The 25,150-nt window shown below is 52.8% G+C and overlaps 1 protein-coding gene across 2 annotated transcripts in view; it reads left to right on the top strand.

The window, feature by feature from the left end:
• The first annotated feature begins 3,676 nt into the window (after positions 1 to 3,676).
• Positions 3,677 to 25,150, top strand: part of HIP1 (huntingtin interacting protein 1) — a 43,923-nt gene continuing 22,449 nt past the window's right edge. For both annotated transcript variants that reach the window (XM_041424971.1, XM_041424968.1), the window contains exon 1: positions 3,677 to 3,866. In XM_041424971.1, the coding sequence (XP_041280905.1) occupies positions 3,750 to 3,866 (117 nt within the window). In that variant the 5' untranslated portion in view covers positions 3,677 to 3,749. The remainder of the gene's footprint in view (positions 3,867 to 25,150) is intronic.

Below are 25,150 nucleotides of genomic sequence, written 5' to 3'. Positions count from 1 at the left end.
CTGTGCTCTCCCTGAGCCCAGGCCAGGCCACGGGAGGGTGATGAGTGTTGCAGAAGCATCCTGGGACTCACCAGCTCTGGCTGGGGAGGGAATTGTAAAAACAGACTCTACCTCCCAGCCCCTGCGAAAAGCGCATCCCTGAGCCCTGGACGGGTCCATAGCCCCTGCAGTCCCTGCTGGTCCCTGTCCTGCCACTTGTCCTTCCCCTTTGCATTAAGGGTGTCCTGACAGAATGGGAGCAGACCCACTTTAGGGTCCTGTGGACCGGAGCCTCTGGGTGTGGAGCAGGAAGAGGGAACTGCCATACGGAGCCCTGCAACAGGGGGAGAATGAGCTCCAGTCACACCTGCCTGGCCTGAGCAGCACTTGATGGGTGCCACATACTGCTGAGCAGGAAAAAAGAGAGGGCACAAATTGTCCTCTCCATGTCCAGACAATGTCTGTCCCCACACAGGCCAGACACCCCCAGGAGGGGCTCTGCCATCACCCTTCAGTCCAGCCTCTTGGACAGGAGTGAGGACAGAGCACTCAGAGAGGGTGAACCCCAGCCACGGCTTCCAAAAAGGACCTGCTGGGGAGGAAAAGCAATGCCCAACCTGCTCTGCCTCCACCCTGCTCAGTTTCAGCCCTTCCTCATCATCTCCCCATGGAACCTGAGACAGAGGAACAGACGCTCCACAGGAACAGCTCTGTGCCTTCCCCTCTCAACTACCAGAAAACAAGGCACCCTCTCCCACTGGAAAGGAGCCTCTCAGATCCCTGCAAAGCCCTACAGCACATTCCAGCAGAGATGCTGTGTGGAATGGGCCAGCCCAGGGTGGTCTGACCTGATCCATGGGCTGGATCCCAGTTCCATCCTGTTACAGCCCCTTCCTGGGGGAGGCAGGAGCAGCCAGTAGAAACAGCCTGTTCTGTCCCCTATCCAAGCACCTTCCTCTGCTCCTGCCCAGGTCCCAGAGTGAGCTCTGGCTAGGGAAGAAGAGGATGTCGCTCTGCTCTTCAGTAGGAGGGAGCAGCTACACCAGGCCTCAGCCTAGTGGTCCCTTGCCATGGGCTCCAGAAGCAGAATGTTCCGAGCGAGGTGGAGGGTGAGAGAGGTCCAGATCACAAGGATACCACTATCCTTTGTCCAGTGCCCTCCTTTGCTCTTCCTTTCCTCCACCTTTATTCAGGAATGACATAATTTCTTCAATTATTAATCATCTCGCTGCAACAGTGGATGAATCAAACCCATTAAACCTCCCCTGGGAGCAGCCCCAAGGAAGGAGGCAGGTTTCCAGAAAGTATATTAAGGACAATGCAGACAGGCAGTTGAGACAAGCCACGGTGGGAGGAATGGCCTTGCTGCTCTGTGCAGGGCATTTCCCATCAGCTGGGAATTGATATCCAATGCTCAGGGACTGGGAAGGCCTGTGATGCACAAAGCCTGTCAGTCACACAACCTGCTGGGCAGCTCCAAAGTGGCAATGATTTCAGCTGAAAAGCCATGAAAGAGATATGCTGGGAGAATTGCTTATACAAGAGCTCCTGACAGCCCACATGCTAAACAGCTGTTTCCAGATTGCCCCATCACCCCAGCAGTGTTTGGCACAGATCCTCCCCGTCTGGAGCAAAGTCATTGATTTGTTATGGTCTGCTTTTAAGGATGCAGGAACCCAGCTGGCACAAACCCAGCATGGCCCATTTGCCATATCTGGGGATTCAGTTTTCAGTTCCTTCACCAAAAAAAAAAAAAAAAAGTAATTTCTCCCAGTATTGCAGAAATGTTCCAAGTGAGAAATTTGCCTCTGGAATAGGATGGTAGTCCTGGTCAAAATAACAGGAGTCAGCAATTCACCAGGCTGAGAGAATTCCAGAATGGTTTGGGTTGGAAGAAACCTTAAAGTTCATCCTGTCACTGAAACAGCAGGAAAAACAAAACTTTTCCAACAAATTTTAGTGTTAGAGAACTCAAGCGTTATTTTATTCTAGCCAGGATGATGTTCTGGCCAGGATGTGCAACAGAAGTAATTCATCCACTCATTGGGTTGTGCAAAGAAAATAATTCCATCATACGTGTCTCTTTTCTAGATTTTTCACATACTTATACAGTCAAAACTCAGAGAGATTAATTGGTTCAATGTTTATTGGTCCAAAGTTACCCAGTTCTTAGAATTTGGTTTCCTATTGGTTATTGATCCCTTCCCCTTAGATGCTAATCAGGTCCTCTTTCTTCTCTTGTGATCTTTTCCCGAGTGTTTCCAACACACCAGGAATGATGTTCAGGCATTGATGTTCATTAATAGTTGCTTAACTCTTGTGCATCCTCCGGCAGCTCCCAGTCCCTTGAGATGTTAAGCTCATCAGGTCTTGCCCAGGGAACAGTCTCTTGAAAAGAAAATTCCATTCCCTTCCTGGGCAAAGATGAACAAAATGCCTGACTAAAGTCAGTTTAAAAATTCAGAAGATGTATCATTTGCAACAATCCTGTTCCACCCCAGCCATGGGCACACCTTCTACTAGACCAGGTTGCTCCAAGCCCCATGCAGTGTGGCCTGGACAATTTCCAGGGACGGGGCAGCCACAGCTTCTCTGGGCAACCTGTGCCAGGGCTTCAACCACCCTTACAGCCCAGCATTCCGTCCCGATATCCAGTCTAATTTTACAAAAATCTCTGATCAGAGCGACAGGACCAGAGCCACGGGCTCAGATCAGGTTATAATAAAACACAGTCCAGCTGTTCAGGAGAAGTAAAATCCTTCTCTCACCTCTCCTCTCTTCTTTTTCAGACACCTGTAACCACATTTTGCCCCTCTGCCAATGCTACACCCTGCGTGCCGGGCTCTGCCAGCTGTGCCTGCAGCACCCCCCTCCAGAGCTCCCAGCCACAGCCTGGATCCCACAAAGGAAAAGCCTCACTCAACCCTTCCGCAGGCTGCCGGGCTCTGCTCGCGCTGACAGACCATGGAGCCGCCTCCCCACCGCCGGCCCCAGGCAGGGCTGGGAAGCCATGGACACCCCCGCCACGGGAGCTCAGCCCCGAGAGGGGCCGGGCTGGGCCGCACACACGGGGCAGTGGTGCCGTGTCACCCCGTGGCCACACTCTGGCCTCGGCTGAGGGGCCGCAGCCTCGCAGGTCGCACGGACGACCTGTAAGGACCCCCGCGGCCTGCAGACCCGGATGGCTCAGCCGCGCTCGGAGCCGCTGGACCCCGCGGCGGCGCCCCGTACACGGCGGCGCCCCGTACACCGCCGAGCCCGTCCCGGCGAGCCCCGAGCGCGGCCCCATCCGCGCCACTGCCCGGCATCAGCGACATCGCCGCCGCCGCCAGGGAGCGCCACGCCCCGCACCCGTGAGGAGAGGGGCGGGGCACTGAAGTGCGAGCGGCAGCGTCGTGGGCCAATTACAGCTGGGAACTGCGCGAAGGCGTGGCCGCAGCACTTGGGTGGGCGGTGCTAAGGGCGCGGCCGATGGAGGCGGAGCAATAGGCAGGGGACGCTTGGGGGCGGGAGCTAGCGTTGACTGGCGTCCAGCTGAACCAATAAACTTAGCGGTTGTCACGCAGGGGTAGCTCCTTCCTAGGGGCGACGCCGGGAACCAATGGGAGAGAGAAGCCGGGCCGGCGGGCGGAGCTGCGGGTGGGAGAATGGTGCCAGCGGGGCGTGCCCCGCCGTGAGTGGCAGGTGGGCGGGCCAATGGCGCGGGGCCCGCGCGGCGGCGGTGCTGCGCGGGACGGCGGGGCCGGGGCGGTGGCGGGCCCGGGGCGGCCATGGACCGCGTGAGCAGCACTATGAAGCAGGTGTCCAACCCGCTGCCCAAGGTGCTGAGCCGGCGGGCGGGCGGCGGCGGCCTGGAGGCGGAGCGGGAGAGCTTCGAGCGCGCCCAGGTGCGGGCGGGACAGGGCGGGGCGGGGGATGCGAAGGGCGAGGAAGGGAAGGTGGCAGCTGAGGGGGCGCGGCCAGGCTGGGCGCCGTGCGATGGGAACGGCCCGCCGACAGCGGGGCGCGGCTGTGCCGAGCGGGCGGGGTCAGCCAAAGTAGGCGAAGGTTATTTGGGTGGGCGCGGTCAGCCAGGTGAGCCGGGGCCGGGCCAGCTCGAGCTGCCCAGCAGGTTGGTGTTGGCACAAGGGCCGGAGCTTGGAAGGGTGGGCACGGCCGGCCCAGGCGAGCTGGGTTGGCGCCGTGGGCAGGGCTGGCCAGGTGGGTGGAGATTGACGGGGCGGGGCTGGCCCCACCCACCCGGGAGGGCAGTGGGTCCCCATGGGGGGACAGCGATGGGGACCCTCCGGGCCCCGTGGCTGGGGCTGAGCCCTCGCCTTGGAGTAACACCTGGGACATCAGGGTGCAGTGGCACCCGGGGTGCCCCAGCCCAGCAGTGTCTGCTCAGCCTGGCCTCCCCGCCAGTGCGGCTAGGCAACATTCCCCCGCTGGCCTGAGCTGCCGGGTCTCCAAGCCCAGCCACAGCCGGGCATCGTGCCCAGGACAGTGCCACCCTGTCCTTGGAACCGTCCTGAGCACACATAGCCTGTGTCTTCACTGGGTGGAGGGGGCATGGAGTGGCTCTTTGGCCAGTGGAGTCAGTCACCCCACTGACTCTGCTCTGGTGTCACTCAGGGACACCAGGTGTGGACAGGGTCTGTCCCTGCAGGTGGCTCCTGGGAAGAGGCAGGAAAAAAAAGCAGACAGAATACTCCTCAGCAGCATCTAGAGTATCTGGATGGGGCCCTTCACTCAGGTTTTAGGTGATGGATTGATGTCCGGCACAGAGGAAAGGTGACAGCCAAGCTGGAAGCTGGAAGGGCAGCAGGGGAGCTTTGGTGGAAAAAGCTGATGATTTGGGGAAAGGATGTGCTTGGAGCAGCTGGGGATATGCCTGGACAAGGCATGGAGGGAGTGAAGAGAGAGGGATGGCAGCAGAGGGAGCTTGGCCCTGCTCCATGTCCAGGGATGGAAAGTACCAGTGAAGCAGAGCTGTCCAGACCTACTGCAGGAGAGGAAGGGAAACTGAGGCAGAAGCAAGGATAGAAGTGAAACCAGTGGGAGCACACTTGGATGAGCCCAGAGTGGGAACAACATGTGGGAGATGGCTTAGGGATGGAAATAAACACCAAGGATCATGTCTGAGGGGGTTTTGTGCGAAGAAAACCCACCAGGCTGTGAAGTTGGATGCAGGATCATGTGCAGGGCTCTGCTCACCTTCCTGCTCAGGTTACCTCAGACATCAATTATTTACTCATACTGCTAAAGGTAGGAATGGAACTGGTTTGCTCCTGGAACCTTCTGGCTCCTTGTGTCAGCAGCAGCCCCATGGGCCTGGAGCTCTCTCAGGCTCCCCCTGAACTCATGGTTTCCTGGGAAGGGCTGAGTGGAGAGGGCGGTGGAGCAGCGCTACTCCCCACATCGCTACAAGCTGAATTTCATCTTCCTCATCTGATTTCCACACTAATGACACAGCATGGTGTTGTCTGGCTTTTCCTTCTTCTGTGCTTCAGCTCCATGCAATTCCCTTTCTAACTCATTTTCCCCCTGCCCTTCTTTTTTTTTTTTTTCATAATTCTCTCCAGTTTAGAGAACTTGCCAGGCACCCCTTAGGTATTGGTCATACGGTTTTTGTCCAACTTCTTCTTTCTGAGTTTTTTTTTTTACAGAAACTTTGTGGGTTTGGGGTTTTTTCTTTTCGAAAGTGACTTCTTTTAAGAAAGCTTTCATCTGTTAAATGGCTTTAAAATTAAAAATTTCCCTGTGTTTTCAGCATGTACATTCCCTCCCCTCCAATCCTGGCTGTCTCAGGGCAGCAGCACATGCATCACAAAGCCTATTTTGGGCTAAAAGAGCCCAAACAGGCAGAAAGTGTGTCCAAATGGGTCTTTGGGGAGCCTGAGGAACACCTGCTTGGGTTGGCAGCACCCAGTTTCTGTGGTCTGAGCTCAGTCTGGAAGAACAAGAGCACGCTATGAAGCTGTGGTGGTGGTAGGACACCCTAGTAGTGGGGAGGTCTGGTGGTGGGATGTTCCTGTGGTGGTAGGATATTTCCGTGGTGGTGGCCAGCTGGTGCTGGAACGGTTCCATGGTGGTGGGATGCTTCCATGGTGCATTACCTTGCACAACAACTCTGCCCTGACAACCTCCATCTGTTGGCTTGCAGACAAACATGAATAAATTTCCTGGTGGCCTCTCTTCTGCTCCTATAGTTGTTCAAGTATCTTGATTTTCCTGGGGATGCAAATGTGGGACACCTGAGGACACCTTTCATGCTGTCCTTGCTGCCTGCTGGGCAAGAGCATCTCAGGGAGAGCAAGACACAGCCAAGGACTTTTCCTTTTCTGTTAATGCTGATAGTTTCCATAGGAAGTTGTGCAACAGGGACACCAAATCCTGCAGTTCTGCTGCCATCAGGATGAGCTGTGTGCAGCCCTGCCATGGGAGTATGAGTGCTGCAATGACTGTTCCCCCTTTGCTGATGTTTCACGTGGTGATTCACCATTCATCGCCTCAACCTCGGCACAAATCTCTGGGCACAGCAAAGGTCACCAACAGAAGAGAAAAAACACCGAAAGTGAAAATTCTGACATGTTTTAAGATAAATGTTTGTATTTCACATGGTGTCTGATGTTTGCATCCCCTCCAAGTTCTCCTGGTTGGATTAAGGGGTATGTCCTGGTGCTGGAGCTCTGCAGGGAAGGTCTTGTTTGTTTAGGATAGTGCTTGGGGTCTTCCCTTCTTGGGACTTTCCCTCTTTCTTCCTCTTTCTGTGCTGTAATTGTCCACAGCAGACATGCCATGATGGAGCCAAGGACTGAAATTCCTTTGGTGCTTGGCTAGTTGGCAAAGACTGGATGTTCAACAATTGGATGAGCCAAAGTGTTGAGTGTGAAATCAGAGCTGGAAGGACACAGGACTGCAGCAGGGCGGGGATGATGGTCCAGGGGTGATGTCCCAGGCTCTCCTGCTCCTTCACTCATGTTTTGGACTGCCATGGGATATTTCCCTTCATTCCCAGCAGGGATATGGCCAGCAGGGCATCCGTGCAGGTGCAACTGCAGACTCCTAGAAGTGGTACATCACATTCCTAAGCAAAGGAGCAGCTGACCCCTGGAAGGCTGGAGGTGTGGAAAGATCCTTACACAGCTCAGCTGTTTCTGCACCAACCTGTTCCTTCTTTTTGTAAACCCGTCACTGGATGGGGCAAAAATGCTCAGACATCAAAACTGAGGGAAGTGCCCTGGAAGCTGCAGCAAGACATGCCCTGATCTTTAGTCCTTGTTCCTGCCCTGTGGGTTCTGGGGGCAAGGGAGGCAGCATATTGGGGTGGTGTGTTGTCGTCTCCTGGGCTGCAAAGTCACCAAATAATTGTCTTGTGTCTCCCATCCTGAACACTGCTCCAGTGCCCAGCTGTGCTCCATCGGGAGCCATCATGTCCCACACTACTGCAGGCTGCCCTGTCCTGAGTCCATGCTGTGCCCCAGGGATGAGGACATGAGGTGGAGACAGTGCGTGGGGCTGTGGAGGAGCTACAGAAATTCCATGTTTGTTTCCCAGAGCTCCTGGCTGCTGGGGCTTTATACCAGCCAATGAGGCTGCATGCCCAGCATGGTCCCTGCCATAGGGACAATTCCAAGGGTGGTCCATCCTGAGAAGGGTGAGGGTTGGGAGGAGACGCTTCTTTACAATTCCTGCAGAAAAGCTAAACATCTTACATTTTAGGTTCTTTGGCTGCAGTTTTTTTCTGGGAAATTCAGGGAGTAGCAAAAGGGAACAGGGACCACTTGGACTGCCCACGGCTGCCACTACCTCTGGCACATTTACACACTGGCTTCTTAGGACTGTGTGCAATAAAAGCAGTTTATGACTCAGAAATTACCCTGCAAAGACATATTTGCAGCAGAAGGTGATTGCTGGCTACATCTCCACTCCTGCCACCAGAGTCCCCAGGGTGGTGCTGGGGATATCAGACCCACCTGCTAAGGATTTCCCAGTAGGAAGGTGTGGCATTTTCATGTCAGGGAGATGCAGAACTCTGAATGCAGCTGATGCCACATCTCCTCAGGGAGGTTTTAGTGTCCTTAGTATCCATGAGCCTTCCCTCAGGGGCTGCAAAGCTGTTTTGCTTCCTACCTTGCTGCTGGAGGAGCCTTCTCTAAAACCAGGTGCAGAGAGATGGTGCAAAAGAAAAAGTATCAGGTGCAAATGAAATGGATTTTTTTTTTCTCCCTCAGTGTCAGTTAATAAATCCTTTTGATATGTGAACCCAACTTTTTCACAGCCCAATGCAGGTTAAAAGCAACTTTGTGCCCATCCTGTCCCTACCATGGGCTGTGCCACCCCTGAGCCACCATCACAGCATTAATTCATGCAATTAATCCTTTTCTCCCATCATTCTTATAAGTGGGAATATGGTCCTGCGTTTTCCAGACACAGCAACCCAGCTGATTTCAGATCAGACCCCGCTTGGTCCAACTCACAGTTGCAAAGGAAATACCATTTACTACTGAAAAAAACCCCAATTTTTGTGGTTCAGATGCTGCAACCACCAGCAGCTTTGCCAAGAAATTCAGTTCTTACACAGGAAATGAGGCTCCTTTCAAAGCACCAGAGTGGGGCTATATATATACAGCCTCTCTAAAAAGATATTTAAAGAAACATATTGACACTAGCAAGAACAGGAAAAAATAGCTCCTGGCGAGGAGTGGGGAGCGAGGGCTGACGGCAGCTGAGCCCATCCTGGGGGAGTGGGTGGCACAGGGGATTCATTCATGGTCCTTTCATCTCCAGGAAAAGAAGCTCCTGGGTTTAGTGCTGTGTGAACCCCCATGCTTTTGGTCTCCTGGCTTTTACTAGGAACTAGAGGTGCTGGGGATTGAATGCAGCTTCAGCAGTGAGGTAATGAGTCATCTCATCTCTTTTCAGAGAGTCCCTCTTAGAAACTTATTTCCATCCCCAGGGAAAGAAAATAGTTTGCCTTTTACCAGATATGGGGCTGCTTTTCTCATTAGTGCATGCAGGGATGGAGGGGTTTAGGATTTTTTTTTTTTTTTTTTTAGATACAGAAGTATCTATTTTAGGTGCAGAAATATCTGGGTTTTTTAATGTGATGATGGACTCCAGAAGCAGCTAAGCCTCAGGAGAATTAATAGATTTGGTGCTGAAAGTACTGCCACTGAGTCCAGGAGCTTCTGTAGCTGGGAAAACAGGATGGTTTTGGACCACCAAGTGGCAAGGGGAAACCTTGCCCTGAATTACACCAGAGGCTGAGTGGGAAGACAGGGATGCTGGGGGATGTTGCTGCCCCAAAAATCCCTTTCCCTCTCACTCAACATGTACTTCCCCACCAAGGATGTCCTGTGCTAGGGGTGCAGGGGGGTTCTTGCCCTCTGAAATTTATCTAGTTTAACTCCATCCATCTGCAGATCTGAGGAGAAACAGCCAAGAAAGCAGAGTTTTCACTAAATTCCCCATCAGAGGACTCTAGACTGAGTGTGGTCCCCTCTGCTGCCCCTGGCTGTGACCCAAGTCCAGCGAAAACAGTTGGGAAGGGCATGTGGGATGTGGGCATCTGTCATGAGGAGGGGGTGACTTATCCCAGTTTTGCTCTCCCAGAAGAAAAAACCTCTGGACGAGGGCTGGAGCTGCAGGAGGGACAATTTTGGATGAAACGCTGAGAATGCAAGGATGGGGAGAAGGTGCACATTGCAGCCTATTGCATCAACCCATGTACATGACATGCAGCCAGGATGAGCATCACCTGCTCCAGCACTGTCTGGCACATGGCACTGCAGCACAAGCCCCAGCCCCTGGATTCTGTGCCCATCCTCATCCCATCACCCTCTGCTGGCTCTTTCCCTCTGAACCTGGGACAGAGGGTCAGCACTGGGGGTCGTACAGCAGCATGAGGGCTGGAGGAAGGGCTGGATCCTGGCCCTCATCATTGCCACCAGCTTGGCTGATTTATTTTGCAGTCACCAAATAAGAAAACTTCCTGGGGACAGCCTGTTCCCTGGGTGACAGCAGAAATAGGCAGCACAGCCAGTGTTTTAGCCCGGATGTGCAAGTCCAGCCCACGGCTGGACTAATTATACATTGTGTGCTGTTCCGGGCTAATCACAGGGCAAAGTAAATGATCCCAGTCCACAGCAGAAAGGTGAACTATTCTCTCAAAGGTGTACACAGACACTGAATAGTTTATTATGGACTCACCTAGAGGGTTGGCTTGGAAGGCACCTTTAAAGTTCAGCTTGTTCCACTTCTTGCTATGGGCAGGGACACCTTCCTAGACCAGGTGCTCCAAGAGGAAAGACCAGGTTGCTCCAAGCCCTGTCCAGCCTGGCTTTGGACAATTCCAGGAATTAAAGTCGAGCTGTTGGAGCGAGGCCAGAGGAGGCCACAAAGATGTGCTGGGGCCTGGAGCCCCTGTGCTCTGGAGAAAGGCTGAGACAGATGAGCATGTTCACCTGGAGAAAAGAAGGCTCTGGGGAGATGTTAGATCCCCTCCAGTGCCTAAAGGGGCTCCAGAAAAGCTGGAGAGAGACTTCGGAGAAGGGGCTGGAGTGACAGAACAAGGAGGAATGGCTTCAGACTGGCAGAAGTGGGTAGATATGGGATGCTGGGAAGAATTCCTGGCTATGAGGGTGGTGAGACATTGGCACAGGTTGCTCAAAGAAGCTGTGTCTGCCCCATCCCTGGAAGTGTCTAAGGCCAGGTTGGATGGGGCTTGGAGCACCCTGGTCTTCCTTCTAGTGGTAGGTGTCCCTGCCCATCGCAGGGGGTAGAACTACGGTCCTTTCCAACCCAAACCACTCCAGTATTCTGTGCTATGTGAGTTCAAGCTTTCCTTGTGCTCTTTAGGCCCAGTGGGCCATTACTGCTGAGGTAATACACTGATGCCATCCCCTGTTTTCTGGGCTCTTAAGAGGAGAGGGGACAATTCCCTGAGGTTCTGGAACAAGCACCTTGCAACACAGTTTGCACTTGCAAAACCCTGTGTTCTTGTTCACTTCAATGAGAACAAGGCGACTGGAAAAAACTGTTTTCCAACCAGCATCTACTAATTCAAATAAAGCATGATGCCACAGGCTCTCTTGAGAGTGCTGAGCTGCTCACATCTGTCTTTTATTCCAATAAAAGAGACAAATGGTAACAATAAGCAGCAAGTCCCCAGCCTGGCCCTGGCGAAAGAAGCCACTTCTCTCAAAGGATCCCTTTCTCTGATGGAAGTTTCCTCTTTCCTGCATGGCAAGCACTTGGCACAACAGGACTAAACACCTACTGGGGAAGGGCACAGGCTGATAGTGTTAAACTGGGATTTAGTGTCATCACAAAAACTGCCTACCAGTCAGACTAGGTAAAAATAGCATCTAAAATAATGGAAGTCTTGGAATAAAGTAGCCACAGCTCAGCAGGGTTTTATTAGTTTGCTCCACTGCCAAGCAACAAAGGATCTTCACCTCAAGACTCGAGTATGGCACATTGGGGCAACCCCAGGTTCCCTTGTACCTGAGTTTCATGGCCAAACCATCAAACCAGCCTGGCAACCTCTCTGTGAGTTGAGTACAGCTAGAGCAACTCTGGAGCTGCCTGATTCCTCAGTACACAATGTTCCCAGCCACTGGACTGGTCCTTTCTGCATCGGTGGGAACAAAGTGCCTTTTTGCTGGAGCACCAGACTGTCACAACCAAGGGGCAGGAGGGGATCGGTGAGTGGGTGCCAAGCACCGTGGAGGGCACAGGCTCCAGGACAAAATTGATGGACATTCCCAGCCCAGCCCCTGGTGGGCACTGTCACCCTGTGTCGGCCTGAAGATGTTGGAAGCCGAGGCCAGGGTCCAGTTCTGCAGCAGATACAGAGCTGATCCCCTTGTCATTGCACAACACCAACTACAACCACAACCAACCCTTAGGACACGCTCTGCATTGGTGTGAGGTTTGGCAAGGTGAAGTGTCCCACCAAAGAAGGGACTGAGATTCTGCAATTACAAAAGGCAGCTCCATGTGCTAAGAGACTGTTCTAAAACATTTGGGTTAGGCTGGAGGATCTTTAAAGATAGCTGGTCCCAATCCCCTGCCGTGGGCAGAGACATCTTTCTCCAGGATCAGGCACCTGGGCACAGGAGGGCTCTTTTTAACTGCTGAAAAGAGCAATCAGCATCTTCTGCACAAGCCAGATAAGACCCTCAGATCCCCAGCCTGATCCTGGTGGAGTCACAGTTCATCCACAACCTCTGCATCCCACCTCTAAATTAACTAAATGCAACCTCTTCATCCCACTGAATAAAGCATGGATCAGCACTCTGGCATCTCCATGGGCTTGGCAGCAGGTCACACTGGTGCTGGCCCTCACCTTGCTGATCCATGTGCACCACAGAATGCTTTAGATTGGGAAACACCTCCAAGGTCATTGAGTCCAGCCTGTGACTGATTCCCACTCTGTCACCCTACCCAGAGCTCTGTGTGCCATGTCCAGTCATTCCTTAGACACCTCCAGGGATGGGTACTCCACCACCTCTCTGGGAAGCCCTTTCCAATGCTGGACAATGCTTTTCATGAAGAAATTCCTTCTGATGTCCAACCTGAGCTTCCCCTGGTTCAGCTTGAGGTGATGCCCTGTTGTACCTCTCCTCCTGAACCGTGGTACCAAGTGTGCCATCTTTAGGTTGCTCCATATGGACTACCCAGTCCAGCTGTACAACCCATGGAGCTGCTCAGGAGGAAAGTCCCACAGTACCAGTTAGTGGTGTGAGGAGATCTTCTGAGGTCTTAAGGGAATGCTGAAGTAGGGGCAGAGGAAGACTTGACTTTCTGAGTGTTGAAGAGGTCAGTGTAGGCTGGGAATGGCTTGCCAGAGGAGATGCTTCTTCTGCACTAAGTCAGTGAAGCCATTGAAGAACTAATTTCTTCTGGTGGTGTTGTTCCCAGTCAGTGACCTTATGGTGTTTTTCCAGCCAGGAATATTTTGTGCACTTCACTGATGGGAATAAAATGTTCCAACAGTCTGCAAGGTTTGGCTGCTTCTGCAGAGGCAAATACTTGTCTGGAGAGGGCAAAGGTGGGTATTCCTGAATTTGCTGAATTTTATGGTCACCTGGAACTCACATAGTCCATCCTGTCCTGCTGGGATTCATGGAGCAGGTGGCAGGTGAGGCTGTTAACCCTTTCAGCAGCCTGGGGAAAGGGGAGCTGCATTTTGGTGGAGCTCCTTCCACCTTGTGGTTCCAGAGGACACTCTATGCTCTGTCCCTGATCACCATGGTACCTTTGATCCTCCCCAAGCACAAGGAACCCAGAACTGTGTTGGAGTGATGGATGGGGCCAGTGCTAGACCTTCTCCTCACACAGGAGGGGTGAGAGGTGGTGGGGTGCCTTGGGACATAGCACAGACAATACTTTGGTGGGTGGGATCCAGCCTGGAATTTCTGCCGTGCCCCACCACTTTCCTTCCTTGGTGGGTTGAGCAAGACCCTCTCCTGGCTTTACCCATGTCCTCAACAGGAGGTCAGACTGCTCCCTTGTTTGTCTTCCTGGCTCTTGCAGTCCCACTCCAGCTCTTTTTATAGCTCGGGAAGAAGTGCCTTGAGTTTCTGAGTCGTCTTGGAGGCCAAGCACACAGGGAGGAGTCACAGCTAGAAATAGGGCTGCTCTCTGCTCCTGCATTCCAGATTTTTTTTTTTTTTTAGCTGAAATGTCCAAATTTGAAGAGTCCCATTGCCACAGCCCAAAACTGGGAACGGTCCACATTTTTTCCATTCACATTGGATCCTCTTTCTCCTTTGCCTTATTTCCAGTGCCCTCATACCAACCACTCAGCTCCCTCGAGATGATTTTCCCAGCAAATGGGGTCTGTCATCCCTGCCTGTGTTTTCTGTAACCCCCAGATTTCACCCCTCAACACAGCTTGTTTGGCAGGAGAGCTCCCTGAGGAATTAGTAGTGTCTGGGGGGGTGGAGGACCAATCAGGTACCAGTCAAAGCTTCTGAGTGGTGAGCAAACAGCTCAGACTAAATATCCAGCCATTTCTGACTACGAGGAGGGAAGCAAAGCTTTGGCAGCAGCACAGATGCAAATAAACCAGAGAAAAGGAAAGAGGAGAAATTGTTGGACAAGACCTTTGGTTTCCAGCCCATTATTATCTGGGATTTTTGCTGTGGTGCTATGCTGGGGCAGGGGCATGTGGACAGAGCTGTCCTGGCACAGCATCCACAGCATCCTGGGGTCAGCACCTCTCTCCCATAGGAACAGGGTACAATTAACTGTGTCACGTCTAGACTTTTTCATTAATCCCTTAATACCTGGATACCACTGTGGGGCACATCTCCCCTCTGAGATTTTTTTAGCACAGAACCACTTTGGGTCCCCACTGCTCCTTGTCTATCAGCCTCCAGAGTGCCATGTGTGTGCACCAGCATCTCTGAGCTGGGAATGGGATATGCCAGGGAAAAATAGATCTGGGATCAAACCCGAACCAATCTTTTTTCTAATCAGCCATCACATGGAAATGACAACTAGCCAGTGTCCCTGTTAGATCTTTTATCTTTTTAACCCTTTTCCCTCCTTTTCTGCAGCATTCACTAACTCTGGGACTAGCTGCAATCCAGCTTCTCTTCCCATTAGCAGGAAAAAGAAATTTTTCACATGGTGGGAATGCTAAGAACTATGGATTCCTATCAGAGAAGTGAAGTCTGTCAGGCCCTTTCATTGGATAATAAGCAAATTTTGGGTACCCATTCCCAGCACCTCCAAGGGATTCGTTCTTTCCAGCAGCAGCAGGGAGTGCTGTGATTTCTGCCTGGGGAAATAGCAAGCATCTTATGAACAAGGTATGGAGCCATGGTTGAGGTCTTCTGCTGCTTCTTCTTCCCATGGGTATTTCCATCTTTCCCAGCCCTGGAGTGTAAGGATGGTGCTCAGCTCATTCCACAGCAATCCCCCGCTGGTCCCTCAGCCTGGGTGTTTCAGGACCTGGATGTTTGCTTCTCCCCTGCAGATGTTCCTGGTCCAGTGTTTAGGTTCAATATGCTCTTCCAGAAAGAAGCAGCATTTGGAAATTCCCACCGATTGTCCCCACATGGATTTGTTTCTCTGCCTCACCAGGGTACAGCAGAGGAACTGGTCGTGGTAGTTAAGCTGTGCTCAGGGCTCTCTGGGTTGTTTCTGATAATATCGTACAGCACATTCCTTGCACGTTTTTCTTTATTTATCCAGAAATGTGGAAAACAAAAAGTCCTGATTCCCTGAACATCATCGGAACATGAAGGATTTTCTCCGCAGAAGAAACTACTGCACCACTGGGTGCAGTTCCCACAGTCCTCGGGCTGGTGCCTGGCTTAGCCATCCATCACCTTCAGCCAGGCCACTTGGATTCCAGTGGCTTTGTGTCCCAGGAGCCTCGTCTCTGTGTCACTCCACCCAACCCTGTCACCTCCCAGTGCAATATGTCTCTAGCAGGAGGATGTGTCGGGGGCGGGGCGGGGGAGTGGGATGGGGGTATGAGAACCAGGGTGCTCTGTGCTGGGCTGACCTTGCAGTGGCTGACAGCTGCTGAATTCCTGGAAAAGAAGGAAATTGTGTCTGTTTAGTGTCTCTCAGAGCCAATTCCTTGTGTTTGGGTGTCCCATATGCCCCTCTGCAAGTGTCAATGGTATTGTGTGTGCTCCTGTGATTTGCATTCGAGAGCAGAGATTTCCCTCCCACATTGAACCCCCTGTTTTCCTGGAACAACATGGAAATCCTGGGGCTGCCCTTCCCTCTGCCCTGATGAACTCTAGCAGGAGCATCCCTGGGGTGCAGAGCCCTTCAGGCACCCCTCTTCCCACCTTCATCGTTGTGTGGAAGTTCCTAAACATAGAGCCAGAGGAGGCAGGAAACAGTGTGGCAGGCACAGCCATCCACGCCGGGCCCATTCCACTGTGGAATTACACATGGGGGTTGCCCCCCATGCCATGGGGAACCTGTGGCTCCCCAGTGCAGGGGGCATCCCCTGCTGCCAGAAAAGCTCTCCATGGAGCTGCTTCTTATCATCTCTGCTTATTCCAAGTGCCTCTCATCCAATGCTTTTTTTTCCCAATGCTTCCAGTAGGCATAGGCAAGTTTTCCACACCCAGAGCTGGGTTTCATACTCTTAGTGCCCCTCCAGCCTTGGTGCTGAGGCTGGCTGGAGCAGGATAGTGCAACCCTTCTCCTTGGGCTGGGTGAGTCTAAGGGTATGCTGGCAGTGCTCCAGCCAGTGGTATTTATTTCCACACAAGGAAAATCAAGAAAACAACATATTTATATGTCAGGAAGGGATTTTGCAGCCTTTTGCATGGAATCGTGCCCGCTATTCCCTCCTCAATCATCTCAGACAGACAGCAATAACACATGAAACAGAGTTTCCTTTATGCGCTGGGTTTTTTCCACCTCGTGCTCCACCCTGGTTGCAGCAGAGATCCCTGCTCCAGCCCTGCCGGCTGCTCAGGCCCTTCTGACCCTTCTGCCCAGGGGGCAGGCATCTTGCCAGGTGCTCAGCCAGACAAAGTTATGGGGCTATTGCAGGAGCATCACCAGTGCAGGAGCAGCCACAGGCACTGGAGAGGTGTTGGATGTGGGAGCAGGGAGTACTAAAAGAGCGCAAGGAACACTTGAACTTGCATAGCAGAGAATCTTGGAATGGTTTGGGTTGAAGGGAACCTTAAAGACCATCTCACTCCACTCATTGCCATGGGCAGGGACACCTTCCACTAGACCAGGCAGCTCCAAGCTCTACCCAGCCTGGCCTTGGTCACTTCCAGGAATGGGGCAGACGGCTTCTCTGGGCAACAAGTGGCCGGGCCTCACCACCATCAAAGGGAAGAATTTCTTCCTAATATCCCTTCTATCCCTGCCTTCTGGTAGTGGGAAGCCATTCCCCCTTGTTCTGTCACTCCAAGCCCATGTCCAAAGTCCTTCTCCAGCTCTCTTGGAGCCCCTTTAGGCAGAGTAAGGGGCTCTAAGGTCTGCCTAGAGCCTTCTCTTCTCCAGGTGAACATTCCAAGGTAATCCAGCCTGTCTCCAGAGCAGAGGGGCTCCAGCCCTCAAGGTTCACCCATGGGGTTTCATCTTGGCACTGGTGCATATGAAGGGATGGCAGGCAGGGAATTTACCATGTCATTTTTAGCTGTCATTTGGACACCTATTTGCTCCAACATTTTTCCCTTGGACTGAACTGGGCACCCCGATCCTGCTGGGTCTGCTGGGAGGGAGACCAGCTCTTGGCCCCTCTGCAAACCTGCAGCTCTCCAGAGGGCATGGCTCCACGGCCTTTCTGGGAAGCAGCTGTTCGGGACGTGGGGAGTTGGACGGGGTCTCGGTAGCTGGGGTGGGGGGAGAGAGCTGGGAAGTGGCCTCTGGTGCCAAAGCAAGCAGCCAAACCTGTGGGAGCACTAGGAGGAGGCAGCATTGCTGTGAGCCAGCATTGCCTGCTCTGCTCTGACCTCCCCCTGCAACCTCACAGCACTTAAATAGGAACAAGCTCAGGGCTGGAAACTGTCCCCAGGCTGGAAGTATGTTGCATATTTCCTATAAATACCTCAACTGCTGCCTATTAGCCAGAGGCAGGCACAGCACCCACATCTCCCCCACAGCCCCAGCACTGCTGAGGGGGCTGCAGGCAGGAGCTGGCCAGGGGCTGGCTTTGTAGGACGTGGTCTGGTGCAGGGAAAACGTGCTGTGGCATTTCCCAGCCTATTGCATCCAGGGCTTTCACTTCAGGTGAGTTTGTTCCCCCTTTGCTACACATCTGCAACAAAACTGCTCACATTTAGGGCTTGCGGGAGGTGCTGAGGTGTGTGTGCCTGTACTGGAGCATCCACACAGCCTCCTGCTCCCCTTGTCTGGGTTCACAGGGATATAAAGCTCAAGAAGGTGTGGGAAGCTCCTGGGAAGTGGTTATGGGCTGGGCACTGAGCTGAGCGCCACACTTGGCATTGCCAGGCTCTGCTGTCTCAATTCAAGGGGCAAGCAAAAGCAGATAATTAAAGTGATTCCACTGATGGGGCAATGGAAGGATCACCTAAGGCAAATGTTCAGAGATTCACTATGAACCTATAAGGCCTCACTATGCTTTGGGGGAGGGAGGAAGACACCCGAGGGCAGATGCTGTGTTTTGGCACTGTGCTTCATGTGAAGCCTCAGCTCCCCATTTTTGAAGTCTCCAGGGCAGAATTTGGCAACTTCAAAGGGAAATGAGTGGGAGATGTGTTTTGTGGCTTCAAACTAAAAGAGAGTAGGTTTGTATTGGGTGTTAGGGAGGAATTCTTCCCTGCAGTGGTGGTTGCCCAGAGAAGCTGTTGCTGCTCCATCCCTGGAAGTGTTCAAGACCAGGTTGGACACGGCTTAGAGCAGCCTGGGGATAGTGGAAAGTGTCCCTGCCCATGGCAGGGGTGGAATGAAAGGGGCTTTAAGGTCCCTTCCAACCCAAATTCTTCTGGGATTCTATGATTTATCAACCATACTCTGAGTCACTGGTGACACTGATCCAAGTATGGAAGGGCTGCAAGTAGAGAAAGGAGGACGAAGTTGGTTGTTGATGGGGGGCGGGGGGGGTGTCAGTGGACTCATGGCTGGGGTAAACATCCCTGTGGATGGGGAGAGCTGCTGGGGGCATTGACCCCTGTAAACTTTGGGGCTTGCAAGGTGGTGGGTGACATTGGAGCTCCAGTCCCTGTGAGCCCAGGGAGCCGCGAGGGTCAGACATGGCAGGATGAACCAGTTCCCACTGCAGCTGTCTTCTTTGCTGACCCTGTTTCCTTCTTCTGGGCGTTGGCTCATCTCAGTGGTGTCAGTGTGAGGCCAGAAGGAAGTGACACCACAGCAGAGCAATGTGTGTGTGCAAAGGAAGAGCCAGCCTGGGGATCTTAGGAGGGTTCCCAAGTAACTTGCATGTAGGGATGGGGCTGCAGGGGACCCAGGAGACACCTGCAATGATGTGCAAGTTGTCACATAGAGCTTAAGTGTACAGGTTTACATCCCACTGCCATGATTCACTTGTGCCAGCCCTTTACCTCCCTCATGGCTGAACATTTCTTCCCCATCTCTAACCTGACCCCACCCTTGTTCAGTTTAACATCATTGTCCTGTGCTGGGGCCCCAGAGGTGCAGGCAGCTCCAAGGGGGTCTCAGAAGACACTAGGCTTTTTGGGCTGTCAGCACACATATCTGGATCATGTCCCATTTATCACTCACCAGAATCCCCCAGTTCTCTACAGGGTCGTCTCCATCCATCCATCCATCCATCCATCCATCCATCCATCCATCCATCCATCCATTTATGAAATTAGTGATGGCAGAATACACTGAATCACTCTGGAATCAGCGGATCCAGGATATGGAAGGCCTGCAAGTAGAGACAAGAGGGCAACACTAGGGCCCATTGATGGGAGTAAATGGCCCCGTGGGTGGAGAGAGATGCTGAGGGTGTTTATCCTCACAGACCTCTGGGGTCCCTGCAGACCTCCCTAGTGTGTGCTGGCACTAGGGATTGCTCTGGCCCAGGTCCATGATCTTGGCATTGGCCTGACTGAACCTCATGAGGCTCCCATGGACCCACTGCTCCAGCCTGTCTAGCTCCCTCTGGATGCCCTCCCTTCCCTCCAGCCCATTGATGGCACCACTCAGCTCAATCTCACCCTTTCTATGGGCTCCCAGCCCTCCACACCAGGTAGGAAACAGGAGTTTCTGTCTCTGGTTTGGATGGGGCGGTCTATCCACCTGTCTCCTTGCAACATTGACAGGAGCTGGAAGCAGCAAGGCGGGAGGATGTTGCTTATCTCACCTCTGTCTTTCCCTCTTGCATTTTTAATCCTGTTGGCATTGTATTGCTGCTCTCTGAGCTCCTGCTTACCTTGTAGCAGCCCCACTGAGCCGTGTTCCAGAGGGCTGTGTGATTGCTGTAACACCAACAAGGGTGGATTGAACAGGGAGCTAAAAATACCAAATGATCAATAATGGCACCATGAACCCGGGTTTGTTTTTTTGTTTTTGTTTTGTTTTGTTTTGTTTTTTGGTTTTGTTTGTTTTTTTTTTTTTTTAATCTCTATATTGACAACTCAACCAAGTGGCTTCCTGTACAGGCAGGAGGAATAATGGAGCTCAGCTCCCTGCCAGGCTAGCAGTAGCTTCACCCACACCTCTGTCCATGGGCCCTGGGAGCCCTTCTGGATCTCTTGCCTGAGGTGAAGTGGAAGGACTGCTCTCCTCCCTGCTTTCCATGCTGGTCCAGTCGTGGTGAGCAGCTGGGGGAGCTTGGTGCTGAAATAACCCCTGGCACTCCATGCCAGCACAGCCCTAGGCATAGCCACCAGCCCTGGCCCTGTGCCTGATCTGCTTTTTCCTCTCACTTTCACATGTCCAGGGAACTGCGGCATTACATGGATTTGAAAGTGGCCTTGAGCTTTTTAAGCACTGCTCCCAAGCAGATATTTTTCCTAAATAAAGATTTGCAAAGGTATTTGGGCATTAGCCAGCCAGGGGGATTTCCAGAAGTGTTGGAGCAGCCAAATACCCTTTAAATCTGCCTCCATGCAGTGCAGGGTTGGGGCTGGAAGTAGCTGGTTCACCAGGACTGTGACCATTTGGGGACATTTTTTACATCAGCAATGTCAGCATGAGGGTTTTCCAAAGGTTGTTCATTGATGGATCTCTTTGGAAAATCACAGTGGGCTGAGCCCTGAAGGATTTGGCTGTACTGCAGTATCTGAGTCAAGAGAAACTCATCACACCTCCAGCTCCTGCCAGTACTGTTCCATCCCTGTATCCTGACTAATCCATGATGTGGTGCTGGCAGTAGGGAGCGAGCCTGGTGCAGGTCTTGGCTGTGTTTCCAAAAGACATGGAGCAGCACAGGAATGCCAATCCCTGTTACAGTGTTCTAATATCCCACTCAGAGGAAAAACTCACCTTGCTGTCACCACATTGGTGGCAATGGCTTTTTTCCCCACTAAGTCCCAGTATCCCAAACACCCCCAGTACCCAGCATTCACCCCCTGCTCCTAAAATGCAAGCTCCTTGCACAGCCAGTTCTGGTCATCCAGCTCCAAGGACCAGACACCAAACCTAGCCTACCCCAGCCTCCACAGCATATTCCCCAATGGAGTGCTCCAGGGCGGGAAAGCTGCTGGAAAAAAGCCTGAAACCTGAAAAAAACAGACAAAAAATACTTTTCCAAGTGCTTGGTGGTTTTCCCAGTGAACCTGCTAGTCTCCCTAGAGCTCTGAAAATGCCAGGATCCTGGAGCTCCCATATCAGAACAATGCTTCAGCAGCATTGGGCAGGTGTAAGCCGTGGAGCAGGATTAGTTTATTGTGAGATAGGGACGTGGGTTTAAACTGCTGCTACACTGGAGGAGATGGGAAAGAATACCATTCTCTGAGAAAAATTAATTTAGGAGTCTGAATCCAAGGAGTTGGTTGAGAACACAGCCCTGATTTGGTTCCTTCCCTTGGGGAAGACTTGGGAAATACAGAGAGATCAAGAAAGGAGCAACAGATATTATTAGTCATCCAGGAGGGAGGCGGCTGCAGAGGAAGAGGGTTTTTAGTGGAGTATTTTTAGACCTGGTAAAATGAACAGAAGGAGAGGAAAAAAGAGGGAAGGAGACCTTTGAGAGGCACGTAAATGCTCCCTGGCGCAGCTTGGCGCAGGCTTCCCACTCTCATCCTGAGCATTAGCTCAGGCAGAGATTTGCTCCAACAGAAATCAGAGATGCTAAAGCCAAAGCCTTAGGGAGCATTCCGAGGAGCCTCTCTCGGCTGCAGTGACAAAAGGCCACACTCGCTGTGACATTTTACCCTAATTCCCATCATTTTAATGAGAGGTGATTGCTGAAATAGAGTTTAAAAGCTGCTTGCAGAGACTCCAGCAGGTGGGGGGAGATGCCGAATATCTCTTCTTTTTTCATCCATCGTGATCCAGACCACACATCCCATCCTGGAAGCTGGTAGGAGAGTCACAGAGCCACAGGAGGGTGGAGAAAAGGGACTTGGAGTGAAGTACCCAAGTAGATTCAGTACAGCCAGGGGGAGAGGAGGGATCTGCACCTCTCCAGATCAGACCGGAGGATGATGAATGAAGGCCCTCAGAGGACAGGGTGAAACAAGGAGCTGCCTCCCCCCTGGTTCTCCAGGGAAGCAGCCCTCACTTTGCCTTCCCTCTTCCCTGTGGGAAAGGCTCCTTCCTGCCCCAGCGGAGGCAGTGGCTGTGGTGCCCTGCAGTTGTGCAGCAGCCCCATCAGTGCATCTGTCCTAATTCCCTCCATCCCACCTGGAGAGCCTTGCTAGGGCCTCTGCAAGCACATCCCAAATTGTTCAGATAGGATGCAGCCCTGGAGAGGTTTGCTGGAGCCTGGGATGAAGTGTGTGGGTTTGCACATCTGACTGGGATATTCTGTGTATCCCCTGCTCTTCATGAGAGCACCTGGGAATAACCCAAGAGCACCTTGAGGCCAAGAATGCCTCTTCGCCCTTGTGTCCTCACAGTGATGCAGTGAACTACAGCAAAGAACTCCCTTGGCAAGATCATGAAATTCCTTCCACCTCACTGGATCGCTGAAGTGGTGGGATTTATCCCCATAGGCTGCACCAGCCTTTCTTGAGCCCTGGATTGTTTGGGTGCTGTCATTCCTGCTCGGTGCTTCCAGCTTTCCTGGCTTCTCTGGAACTGGGGTTTCCCTTTGCTCTGAGTACCAGCCCCCCCCCCCCCCCAAAAAAAAAAAAAATGCTTTTAAGTTAATTTCCAGATTTTCTCCTCGAGCTGCCTTGGCTCTGATTTTTGCCTCCTGGCTGAAGCTTCCCCCATGCTGTGAAGCCAGGTGGATTTGGGGCTCTCTGACTTTGCCCCAAGTGCTTCCTGGTGGTGTCCAAACTCTGGACTTTGCCAGCTCAGCCATGAGGAACCACACTGCAGCCATGGCCTCAAATACTTGTATGTCCTGGCTCTGCAGGAGACCTGGACACCTTCCCCCTGAGCTGAGCACTTTGTTCAGGGGGGAGCTGGTCTGAAAGCTTGATTTGGAAAAATAAGGTTAATGATGATTAGCTGTTTTTAATTTGGGGGATTGACTAGGGGTGCTGGGAGCACAAAGCCTGTGAGTGGGGGGTCGGCAGTCTGGCATGGTTGCAAGCAGGTTCCAGTAGCATTACAGCATGTCACCAGTAACTATGAAAAAATTGATGTATCCTGCTTATTATTTTAGAGGCTCTTTTCCCTGCAGGTGACATTGTAGAGAAAGTCCCATCCATCCTGTGCATATGTGAGGGACGGGGTTTAGTCCAGATCCTCTTTGGTTTTGGCTGTGCTCTTTGCATACCTGCCTTAAGATCTCTTCATGCAAATGAGCCATTAATACTTGATGATATTGATAATACAAGTGCTAATTACAGCACTGTGGCCTCTGGAAGCTGTGGCTTGGCTTCTTGGTGACTCTGGAGATGGTGCCCTGGAAATTCTGAACTGTACCTCCAGCATATCCTGGGGCAGCAGGCAGCAGCAGTCATGGCACTGAATTCAGAGCGATGCTAAACCCAGCTAAAGGGGAATCAGTTAATTCCAGGATCCCTTTAAGCTGGGGGGAACACTGTGCTGGGGGGTGGGCTGCACAGGGAGCATCCAAGCTCTCACGTTTCCTGTTGAGAACATGGCTGGGAGTCGCTCGCTGTGGGGCTTCACTGGGGGAAGGGCACAAAACCTGGCGCTATGATGGCACCTGTGACAGGAGCAGGTACCCCCAATAGGGGCAGGTGCCTGCCCTGATTGCAGAGCATTGATCTGTGCTCATTCCCAGGCTCAGAGCAGCATCCAGACTCTGCTCCCAAAGGAATTTTGGCTGCTGCTTGAAACCATCTGTTCTAGCAAAACACATTTAGTCCAGCAAAAAACCTGTGAGCTGTGTGCTCCGAGACAAGCAGTGCTGCTGAGTGGTGCCCCATTCATCTGTCCATCCCAGGGATCTCACAGGGGCTTTAACAACCACCTGATGAAAACACGACCTGGATTTGACCCTAAAAGCTCCCCCAAGGCTGGGATGAACTGGGTGTTGTGGAGCTGGGTGTTGGGAGAGTGCAGGGGTGGCAGGGCTCTGTCTCCTTGGGGATGTGGGATCCTGTTATCTCATTAAGAGAGGCCAAGTCACCAGCCCAGAGTAAGTGGCTGAGCATGACTAGACTGCAGTAATCCCGAGGGATTAGTGTGTTGGCTGGACTGGCCCCACAGCAGCACTTTGTTCTTCGGGCCCTGAAGCATCTCCTCCACCAACAAGCCAAGGGCGCTGGCAGTGCTTTTGGGTTGCTTTTAGGAGATTCACTGAGTGATAGAAGAATGATTTGGGTTTCTTTTGTGCCTTCCCATCAGAAAATATTCCTTGAGCACAAGCAGGAGCTGGGAAAAACCAAAATCCTCCTGCCTGGATGCTTTCCTGTCCCTCGGTAAGGTGGTCATGGTGGTCAACGAGCCATTCCTGTCTGCCCATGGAGCTGACTCGGGCCAGGGTCTTGTTACCATGCTGGCTTAGTTGCTTTTGTTGTTGGAAGCCAGATGCTGACAGCCAAATAGGCTCTGGAATAAGGGATCTCTGCACAGGTCCCAGACAGACCCACCAGTGTAGCTTCACCACCAGGCACAGATATGGGGCAGAGGATGGAGCAAGGGGGCTGACAGGGAGTGGACGAGGGGGCAGACAAAAGGGGTAGGGAGTCTGACAGGGAGTAAGAGAGGAGTTTGGCAGTGGAGGGTCAGGCAGTGGGGCAGGGGATGGAGCAGGAGGGTGCAGGAGGTACAAGGGATGAGGCAGGGAATGGGGCAGGAGGTATAAGGGATGGGGCAGGGAATGGGGCAGGAGGTACAAGGGATGAGGCAGGGAATGGGGCAGGAGGTACGATGAGGCAGGGAATGGGGCAGGAGGCCAGGGATGGGGCAGCAGATCTGGCAGTGGGGCAGGGCTTCGGGTGGGGTCTTGTGTCTAGTAGTAGGGCAGCAGGGCTGGGGCGGCTGCGCCGAGTGATGCGAAGCTGCCTACCCGCAAACCCTCTGGCTATCGTCCTCCCCTACGCCCTGCCGCTACCCCGAAGAGGGCGCGGCGGGGGTGGGCGGGCGGTTCTGCGGGACGCCCCCCGCTCCCGCCCTCCGAGGGCCCCTTTGTTATTCCGGCCGAGCGCCGCGGCCGCGCCCCCCGCCT

This window comes from Onychostruthus taczanowskii, unplaced genomic scaffold (assembly GCF_017590055.1).
Source record: "Onychostruthus taczanowskii isolate IOZ18803 unplaced genomic scaffold, ASM1759005v1 scaffold86, whole genome shotgun sequence".
Classification (NCBI taxonomy): Eukaryota; Metazoa; Chordata; class Aves; order Passeriformes; family Passeridae; genus Onychostruthus; species Onychostruthus taczanowskii.
Note: the sequence above shows the minus strand (reverse complement) of the source record. Positions and strands in the feature narration are given on the sequence as shown.